General features: G+C 34.2%; 1 protein-coding gene across 1 annotated transcript; it reads left to right on the top strand.

The window, feature by feature from the left end:
- Positions 1 to 13: 13 nt before the first annotated feature.
- LOC141457704 (cytochrome P450 4V2-like) lies at positions 14 to 10,776 on the top strand. Its single transcript, XM_074134915.1, has 12 exons — positions 14 to 1,536; positions 1,887 to 1,993; positions 4,379 to 4,469; positions 5,362 to 5,544; positions 6,096 to 6,168; positions 6,267 to 6,393; positions 6,477 to 6,555; positions 7,276 to 7,385; positions 7,469 to 7,537; positions 7,748 to 7,916; positions 8,170 to 8,352; positions 8,439 to 10,776. The coding sequence occupies exons 1-12, from the start codon at positions 1,353 to 1,355 to the stop codon at positions 8,600 to 8,602; spliced, it is 1,539 nt and encodes a 512-aa protein (XP_073991016.1). The 5' UTR covers positions 14 to 1,352; the 3' UTR covers positions 8,603 to 10,776.
- Positions 10,777 to 10,910: the final 134 nt, after the last annotated feature.

A 10,910-nucleotide genomic window follows, 5' to 3' on the forward strand; every position in this document is an offset into this window, starting at 1 on the left:
CTACGAGAGATTATAAGCGATGTTAACAGATGGAGCTTCTTTTTCCGTCCTAAATGTCGAGGATGATACTGAGCCGCTTTTGAATCAGACAAAAGGTGAATTTGATGCCACGTGTATTCCCCACCACCAACTTGTAAATCGTACGGCGCAATTCTTACCATTAACAAATTTTTACTGACTGTGTTCGTTTTAGAACACATACGGACTGCCCTGCAATACGACTTAAACTACTACATATACGAGTATAATGATCCCAACCACATAAAAACGATTTATGATGTCCTCAGAATAATTAAACTGCACATTAGTTTAAAAAAGTGGTTTTTATAAATTTGGCTTTGTGTGTATCGCTGTAAGTTCGAATTTAATATTTGGATTTAGCAGCTACTATCGGATCTGACAATAGGCTTGTGGACAAAAATCAGCCAATTGGATGAAATACCACCTTACTGAATTGATCTTTCAGTTTTTATTGAAGCAACAATTTTTCCTTACACTCTGACAACTTACTAGTTTCTATAAATATTTTAAAGGATTTTCCATTAAAGAATTTAAATTAAGATACTTCTGGGCCAAGAAAAAATGGAGGATATATTTTTTATTAAAGTCCCATTTGAATGAATTTAAAGAAAACAAACGTAGAGCTTCGACAAACTCCTTAAACAAATGATTATACACATATCCGCTAAAGGCTGTCCAAGATACAGGACCATCTTTTAGGTTTATGTAGGCATGATTTGGACGTTTTTCAGGAATGAAAGTTGAAAACTGTACTAAAGTTTAAAAAATATATTTGCTGCACATGATATGTTGTGACTAGCAAGTATGACAAAAAATATCAAGACGAAACTTAGCCTGGTAGAAGATGCTTTAGGGGGAAAAAATTAGGCAGCTGTAAAATGTAGAAAGGGTTCAGTGTAGCTCTTAAACCTTTTTTTCCAATTATTTTAAATAATAAATATTTATTATTCTTCTTAGTTGCAGTTGCCGCTCGAAAGTTTAGTAATTTTTGAGTCTCGAAAAAAACTGGATTCCGAAACAAAAAATATCCTAGTACAAGATCATAAAATCGAATTTAAAACCAACAATTTGTCTTAGATTAGTGGGCCTCGCCCCTAATCGGGCTCGGCCAACAAATCTACGAGTATTACGTGCAGAACTTTAATTTTTAATAATCCGCAACATGCTCTGATCTCATTCTAATCCCTTCTTTTTTAATTTTTATTTTTAGCATTCCAAAAGAGTGGGAGGATTACTGTTCAAATAATTGTTTTTCATGGTTTATTGTGCCAAAAAGAAATATTCTTGACAATTTTTTTTATTACAAACCTATTCGTGACTAGTTTTTCACCATGATTGTGGAGTTTCTATTACTTATTTTATTAATGGCTATTCTATTAATGGCCGCCGCATTACCACTTCATTTAATAGACTTAAGACCAAAGACGATCTGGAAAATGTCTAAACTTCCTGGACCAAGAGGTCTTCCATTTTTCATCGGATTAGCTATTCGATTAGCAAAACTACGTGATATAGGTGATATTTTTATTTTATATATAAATAAAGCTAATTTTTAAATAATAATCTTGGCCTCATTTTAGTAATTTAAAAAAAAATACCATTTAGGAACTTCAAGCGACTTTCATTTATCTTTGTTCATCAAATTGAATAAGTTTGAAACTTATTTTTACTTAGTATTGTTCATTTTCACTTTAAATGAAAAAAATGCCAAGAACTAAACACCTATTCTGTAAATCTACTCTGTAGAGTAGACATTGGAATTTGAGATACTTCTTATTCAAATAACTTTTGTAAAAAATTTCTTCAATCTGGGATTTGATAATCAATTATCAATTTGCAGAATTCTATTAATTTTTTATTTACAGATATATTAGCGTTTTTCCAGAATATTCATCAAGAATATGCTCGTCTTGTAGCGTTCTGGCTCGCTGGCATACCCACGGTGTGGCTATTTGATCCGGATGACTTGGAGGTATAAAATTTAATTTGATTTTATAATTTTCTTTAGTTTGTATTTGGGTTGTCTGATGAGTGTTTAGATGGAAGTATGGGCAGTAAATGTTTTCTAAATTTAAAAAAAAATAAAATATTTTAAAAAAAATCAAAATTCGAATTTTAACATATTTAATTCTTATTTTTACAATAAGATATAAGGTGCATATCGCCTTTAGAGTTGACCTCATTCTTTTTCAAAACTGCCTTAAAACAAATTTTTAAAATAAAATCAATAGCTTTACGTATCTCTATTATTTCGTGCTTTATTCTATAATTACAAGCACATGTACAGGTGAGTTTGGCTCCCTGTAGCCTATTTAGAGGCAGTCTCCAAGGACTTCTTGAAGAGGGGCGTAATTGGTAATTTGCTTGACTGCGTTTATCCTTTCTGAACCTGGCAACATCTTTATACATATATATATATAATATATATATATATATATATATATATATATATATATATATATATATATATATATATATATATATATATACGAGGGTCGTTTGAAAAGTCCGTGCAAAGTCAGAGAGATAGCACCACTGGCGCGTATCGAGGTTATGTTTAGTTAGTAGCATCTCTTGGAAGAACACACACCAAGTATCAGCCAGATCGGTCTATTTCTTTGTGTTTGGCATTCGTTTGAATCGAGGAAGTCGAGTGATTTTCAAAAAATGGACGAAAAAGAATTTCGTGTGTTGATTAAACACTACTTTATGAAAGGCAAAACGCCTCAGGAGACTAAAGAGAAGCTTGATAAACATTATGGTGACTCTGCACCTTCGATTAGAACAGTTTATAAGTGGTTTCAAAATTTTCGGAGTGGCCATATGGGCACAAGTGACGCTGAACGTTCTGGACGCCCTGTTGAGGTTACTACTCCAGAAATCATTGATAAAATTCATGATATGGTGATGGATGACAGAAGAGTGAAGGTGCGTGAGATTGCTAGTTCCGTGGGCATCTCGAATGAACGGGTACATAATATTTTGCATCAACATTTGGACATGACAAAGCTATCCGCAAGATGGGTGCCGCGATTGCTCACGCTTGACCAAAAACGAAATCGTGTGAAGTGTTGCAAGGACGGTTTGCAGCTGTTCCAGAAGAATCCGCAGGACTTTAAACGTCGTTTCGTCACTGTGGATGAAACATGGATACATCACTACACTCCTGAGACCAAAGAACAATCTAAACAATGGGTTACCAAGGGGGAATCTGTACCAAAAAAGGCGAAGACCATTCCTTCGGCCGGAAAGATTATGGCGGCTGTCTTTTGGGATTCGCAAGGAATAATCCTCATCGACTATCTGGAAAAGGGTAAAACTATTACAGGTGCATATTATTCATCGTTATTGGACCGTTTGAAAACCGAGCTGCAAGAAAAACGCCCACGATTGGCCCACAAAAAAGTCCTTTTCCATCACGACAACGCACCAGCTCACACCTCAGCAGTTGTGGCCGCAAAATTAATGGAAATAGGATTCCAACTCGTTTCACATCCCCCCTATTCTCCAGACTTGGCTCCCTCGGACTACTATTTGTTCCCCAATATGAAGAAATGGCTGGCGGGAAAAAGATTTTATTCAAACGAGGAGGTGATTGCAGAAACGAATGGCTATTTTTCAGACTTGGACAAATCCTATTATTCGGAAGGGATCAACAAACTAGAGCAGCGTTGGACGAAGTTTATAAGCCTAAAAGGAGACTATGTTGAAAAATAAAAAAGGTTTACCCCAAAAAATTAAGTAGTTTTTATTTTTGCACGGACTTTTTAAACGACCCTCGTATATAAAAAAATTATTTAGTGGAAAGAAATCTTTATCAACCTCCTTTTCAACTCTCTTCTCTTGCCACTTCCAATACGACCTCTCTTCAATTGAATCGCCTTGAGCTGTAGTCTAATATTCATAGCATTTGGCAAATATTCAGCTTTTTCTTCACGTGCTATCAGCCCTAAATTCAATTGCTATGGAAATTTCTGATAGAATAGATCGTGCTTCGGTTATATACATTTATATAACAGAAATATATTTATAATGTTTAAAATAAATTTATTGTATAACACGGAATTGTGGAATCAGCAAAAAACCGAGTCGTTATTAAATTGATATAAAATACAAAGTATAAACCAAAATTATTAAAACCAATAATTAAAATAATAATAAAACAAATTGTATTTTAAGTAAATCTTTATTGTAATTATTATTTTAATTCACACTGACAATTTAATTTTTGTATTCAGAATGATTAGGTGACTCATCACTAAAACGTCACACGTGCTGTCAATTACTTGTTTTTACTTACACTTTATTGCGTGTTTATGACTTTAAAAATTCTATGCAACCAATTTATTGATTCCAGGTAATTTTGGCAAGTTCCCAAGCCATTCAAAAAGGAAATGAGTATCACTGTTTGTTCCCTTGGATGCAAGATGGTCTTGTATTAAGTAAAGGTAGTGCTAATTTTATTATTGTATAAGTTAACCTATCTATTCAAAGCTCTTATGCACTTCCCATGTAGCGCTCTCATTGTGCAATCATGTCAGCTAGAGTTTGCCACGCATATTTGTTAACACATCATCTATCTGGGGGGTACACATCGGCGAAATGCTGAGGCCAGACATCGAGTTTGTTCTTCAGGGCATTTTTGAACACTTACTCGTTAAATTCAGAGCAACGAGGTCAATATATTGGCCCAATGAAGTATCCAATTTAATGCAACCGGCGCAACCTCTTCCGATGAACTCTGAAAAATTGTACTAGTCTGCGAGGTAAGGCATAGCGGAAGCTAGAGTTTTGTGGCTTAGGATAAAATAAGAACATCAATATCTCTATAACGGCCTTACATATATGTATTGAGACTTTCAGCGTAGATGTTGCTGGAATAGCCTGTAGAAACTCTAAGATTCCTGAAGAAACTACTTCACCTTAAGAACGTTTTTGTTAAACAAGTAACAAGTAATAATATTTGTCATTAATGTTTTTGCACCTAAATAACTTTTCAAATCTTGAAAATAAGGGACGCAACCAGGGTCAATTTTAGGGATCGTATCTTTCTACTTTCTTCACTTGTTCACTACTGCAATGAAGTAAAATAATTTTTGTCAAAAAGTAGAACTGGGAACTAAAATATTGTTGATCCAAATATTTATTGTGTTCACCGAAAAACTAAAATTATTCTTCTAAAGAATGCTTTACCACCCATCTCCCTTAGAACCCAAATGCAATTAATATTCTCTGAAAAGATTTCAGACTTCATTGAAAGCATTTCTTAAATTATCCTTTACCTCCTCCGAAAAAAAATAAATTCTAGGTGCTTCTCTGTATAAAATTAATAATTTTCAGGAGAAAAATGGCATCAAAGGAGGAAACTTCTAACACCTGCTTTTCATTTCAAAATTTTGGAAAATAATATGCAAAGTTTAAACAAAAATGCTAGATGTCTTTTGCGAAATATGTTGAAGAAAGAAGGTAGACCGTTCGTTACTCAAGAACTGGTCGTACGCTGCACTTTGGACGTTATTAGTGGTAAGTGTATTTTCTGTATTTACTTATTGTGTAAATTTTAATTAATTAACCTGTAGTGTAGCAGTTACAGAAACAAAAGCAACCTAATTATTCTTATATATCATGCAAAAAAATTAATTCATAGGTTTAAGTTATAGTTCAGCACTCCCTTATCTGTCACAACCCTGGAAATCTCATGCTAGAGAAAGTTAACGGTTATACACTATTATGTTGTCCAATTTAGGTTTGTCTCTTTAGGACTGTCAGGCCAAGGCTTGGTACGTACTGTCCATGCAAGGTCCAAAAAGGTGATCATTGACGTTATGTTCAGACAATATCATTAATTGATTATACTGATTATATTAATATTACAGTGAATAACTGTATTTTTTAGTACTAACTCTAAATTTAATATTAGTACGATGAGTTTTAAGAGAAAGTTGTGTAAGTGCCCGTACCAGATTTTTTAAGCTTGTGCCTTTGCATAATCTTAATAAATTATTAAATTAATTAATTTTACCTCATCGTATTAGAAAATAAAAATATAATATGTCCTATTTTTTGGGGGGCAGAAACTGCTATGGGACATTCGTTGAATTTGCAGGAGCGTGAAGAAAACAATGATTACCTAAATGCTGTCGAAAGGTAATTTATTGTTATCCATAATATTTAAATTTAACTAGAGTCGTGTACAAAATGTGTGTAACAAATTAAGTTTTTTTATTATTTTTTTCCTCATAAAGGGCATGCAGCTTAACGTTTGATAGAAGTAAAAACGTTTTTTATTCGAACGATTGGGTGTATTTTCTGACGTTAGACGGTAGAAAATTTTCCAAAAATTTAAAATATCTTCACAACTTTTCTGAAAACGTAAGTATTCCAAAAAATACTTTTAACAAACAATAATTAAAGTGAAAAATTCATTACCTTCATTTCTTTTTTTGTTTAAATAGATTATTCAAAATAGAAAATTGAAATATTTACTTGAAAAAAAATATTCAGAAAATAACATTGAAGAGGATAACAACTTTGGTAATTGTAAATTTCTTTAAAATTAATCATCATGGTCTGGGTTGGCTAGGAAAGTATACGCTGAGGCTATTAGAATTTCAGAAAATCCAACCTTTTAATTCGTTGATTTGTTTATAGAAAACCGCTTCTCATTAAAGTGGTGGAAAAAAATAGACGGCGCTAGAACAATGATTAAAAACTCTTACATCACGAATAATTAAACAAAACATACCCAATTATTAAGTATTACACACAAGTAGAAGGCTACATTTATCAGGGCACCTCGATACGTTAATTTCACCCAGTTCTCTTCATCGAATATCACTAGAGTACTTGTGTGAGTTTTTCATCAATATCGATGCTGCAGGGTCTCACCTGGCACTAGTGGGGGAGGGACTTACCTGATTTAATAAAGGTTGTTTTCCAGAGAAGTTTTTCCAAAAATAAAAATTGTGAATGATTTGTTTCACTTTTCTAAACTTAAAAATTAATTCAACATTTTCTACACCTTACCATGTACTCTTACCTTTTTCCAAAGTTTTAGTGGTCTTTTCTTTTTAATTTTTTAAAATATTGAAGAAAAAATAAACTCATCATCGTCTCGTATGTAAAAAGTAAACTTTTGTCACTTAAAATAAAATAAAATTGAAACTGTTTCTGGTGTAAACTTGTTTTAGGACGGTTACATCTATTTAATTATTTCATGTCTGAAGTATTCACTATTTATCCGATAATTTTCAGGAAAGGGAAAAAAAGCTTTCCTAGATATACTCATAGATTTGGAAGACAAATCTAAGGGCACACTTACAGATAAAGATATCAGAGAAGAGGTTGATAATTTTATGTTTGCAGTAAGTTTCGATGATCTAAAAAAATAGAAAAATATTCAACAAATAAGTTTTTTGTTTTTCATTAATCAATGGTATGTGTTTAGGGACATGACACAACTGCAAGCTGTATAATGTTCACCCTTTACTTGCTTGGGAGACACCCTCATGTACAGGTTAGTAAACTATAGTGATGAACCACTGTCGTTTTATCGACACGTTCTTGCAAATAGATTTGAACATTAGTAAAAACGACTTACAAATCACATGAAAATAAAATGAAAAAATATTCATATATAATCACACCAAACTAATATAATATACACAGGTAAAAGCTAAATATATATAAGCTCCTGTAATTCTTGTTCTCTTTTGTTTTAAAACAGGAAAAAGCATTCGAAGAATTGTATGAAATCTTTGGCGAAAGTGACCGAGAGGTTAACAACAAAGATCTGCATGGAATGCATTATCTGGAAATGATAATCAAGGAGTCTATCAGGATTTATCCTCCTGCTCCTTATTTTTCAAGGAATCTTATCCAAGATTTAGTGCTAAGTAAGTTTTATTTTTTAAATTTATCGTATTTTACTGTTCGCCAGTCGTAACTTGTTTGGCCAGACTACTTAGAACAACTCAGAAGTGGTAGCAACGGATGTTTCCGTTCTCACTATCGATTACATACCTTATCTTACTGGTAAAGTAGTAACAATTGCAGTAAGAAGAAAGTACAGAACTTAAACTGTAAAACAATAAATATATATTTATTTATATTATATTAATTTATAATATTTTGATAAAAATCTTACAGAAGACAAAACAGTGTTACCGGAAGGAGCAAATGTTGGCATCTTTGCATTTATTATGCACAGAGATCCCAAATATTTTCCAAATCCAGAAGTATTTGATCCGGAAAGATTTTCTGCGGAAAATTGTAAGAAAAGACATCCATACGCTTATTTACCTTTCAGCGCTGGACCCAGGAATTGTATCGGTTTGTATACATCCAAGATTTGCTTTGTTTCTCTCTGCGAGAGCAGGATGTATTTTCTACTCATTTTCGGCTTTTGTTTTTTGCAGGGCAAAAGTTCGCCATGATGGAGTTAAAAGTGGTACTTTCAACAATTTTGAGATTCGCCAAAATCGAAAGCGTCAATGATGAAATTAGTGCTAGAAGTTTAACACCATTGATATTGCTAAAACCGTGTGATCCTATACGCATTAAAGTATTTTCAAGATTTTAAAAAATAATTTTATGTCAAGGAATAAAAGAAAATGTAACTTGAATACTTATACTCAAATTTCCTCATACTGTAATCACCTAAGTCCCAACCTATGCTTTTCCTTCAAACTCAGAATTCCTGTTAAGTCAAAATCACATAATACAGATTGTAAAACTGTACAATGAAGTACTATTAATGCCCATTTATTCCGAACTGCCATAAATTCAATCAATCAATCAATTCTAGGTACAAGAAAAAAATATTTAAATAAAAGTTACTGTTCTAAGTGCATGAAATATAGATAAGTCTAGAGAAATCATTTCAGTTTAGTTTATTTTTAGTTTAGAAATTCGACTGAAATACACTGTACTGTCTTGCTTGATAATTGCAATTCAGTATCTTTGCAAACATGTGTTCAATTCGTCTCGAATGGGTTAATTACATTAATGAATTTTGTGTAAACCAATTTTAACGAATTCACAAACTCAATACACACAGGCTTAACGTCTAACTACCAATTAGGTTTCGTAGACGGGGTGCGGAAGCACATATTTTACTATTAATAATTTGTCTAGATGTAAAGTACATAGCTGTTTAGAAAAATGCGGAAATCTCTCACATGTCCACGCATCATAACCACAACATCAACACTCCCCCAAGATCAGGGTGCCACGGTGGGATGACTAAATTTTCGTCGTATTCATCCGCATTACTAAATAGATTTTTCAGTTTCTAGGGGTTTTCTTGGAAAACTGTCCCATCGATTTTCTTTAAACTAGGAATTCCATTAGTGAATTTATTTTAAATCGTGACAGTTTCCAATGAAAATTTGTTTCCTATTGTAAAGTACGGTTACACGTTTATTATGGTTGTAATACCAGTTTTCAGCCCTGTATCTGTTCGTATACATGTCAAACCAATAGCACAGGCCTTCGCAAATTGGAAAAATATCGCTCTACCACATCAGCAACTGGGCGCGATCGCTTTTTCGCTGTAATTACATCAGTCGCCTTAGGGATTCACTTCAACTTGGTACAATGTAAATAAGACGTATCACTCAAGTTTGAAATTTTTTATCCAGGATAATTAATTTCGGGGAGCTATGGCGTTACATTTTTCAACGTAGAATTTTATTGGTGAAAATGATTAATATTGCTAATTAACTATCTTTTCCTCGAAAAACTCCTCTTACCCCGCCTTCAAGCTATAGTTATACCCCTTCAACATATTCCTGATCATCAATTTGGATTCCGACAGTTCCATTCCACTATACAACAAGCTCATCGCGTTGTAGACGCCATCGCTGTTTCCCTCGAAAAGAAAGAATATTGTGTGGGTGTCTTCTTAGACATAGCTCAGGCATTCGATAGAGTCTGGCACGAGGGCGTCCTCTGGAAACTAAAGAACATCCTACCTTCAACATACTTCCTAGTCCTTAAATCCTACCTAACTGATAGACACTTCCAAGTATCCTATGGAACCCACAATTCCTCTATTTATCCTATCCTTGCTGGTGTTCCACAAGGAAGCATCCTCGCCCCATTCCTCTACACCATTTACACGGCTGACCTACCAACTCATCCTTCTACTTCCTTGTACACCTTTGCCGATGATACGGCAATTCTATCCTCTGGTACTGATCCTGTCTTCACTACCCGTACACTTCAAACCCATCTCAATTCCATAGAAACATGGTTAACCGACTGGAGAATTAAAATAAATCCCTCTAAATCCAAAAACATAGTCTTCACACTTAACCGCAAAATCCCTCCTCCTGTTTATATGTATAACACCCCTATACCACCTGCAGATCACGTGAGATACCTCGGACTATTCCTCGACAAAAGACTTACTTGGAATCCTCATACTCGACTAAAAAGAAAAGACCTCAACACAAGATATCGACTTCTCGCCAGACTACTTGACAAACGATCGAAAATTACTTTACGAAACAAAAGAAGACTATTCATCTCTCTCCTCATGCCAATATGGACTTACGGACTGGAACTCTATGGCGCTGCCAAAAAATCCAACCTTAACCGCATACAAATCCTTCAGTCTAAAATCCTCCGCCGTATTACGAACGCTCCTTTCTATGTGTCAAACCTCACCCTTCATACCGACCTCAATATTCCATTTGTAACCAACCTCGCTAAATCCCGCTACACTAAATTCCATAAACTCCTCAGATCCCATCCCAACCCACTCGCACAACTCCTTTCATCCCAATCACTTCCCGGAAACCCCGTACGACGGCTCAGGCGTCGCTGGCCCCGAGATCACCTGAGGAGCTAACGATGGTCACCACTGGGTCACCGTCATTCACGAC

The sequence above is a fragment of the Rhodnius prolixus genome, unplaced genomic scaffold (genome assembly GCF_049639745.1).
Source record: "Rhodnius prolixus isolate KJV_2025 unplaced genomic scaffold, Rpr scaffold_5, whole genome shotgun sequence".
In the NCBI taxonomy this organism is placed as follows: Eukaryota; Metazoa; Arthropoda; class Insecta; order Hemiptera; family Reduviidae; genus Rhodnius; species Rhodnius prolixus.

Coding starts and splice junctions, on each gene's coding strand:
- LOC141457704 (XM_074134915.1), top strand. CDS start 1,353: ATGATTGTGGAGTTTCTATTACTTATTTTATTAATGGCTATTCTATTA. Junction 1,537..1,886: donor AGCAAAACTACGTGATATAG/GTGATATTTTTA, acceptor TTTTATTTACAG/ATATATTAGCGTTTTTCCAG. Junction 7,917..8,169: donor TATCCAAGATTTAGTGCTAA/GTAAGTTTTATT, acceptor AAAATCTTACAG/AAGACAAAACAGTGTTACCG.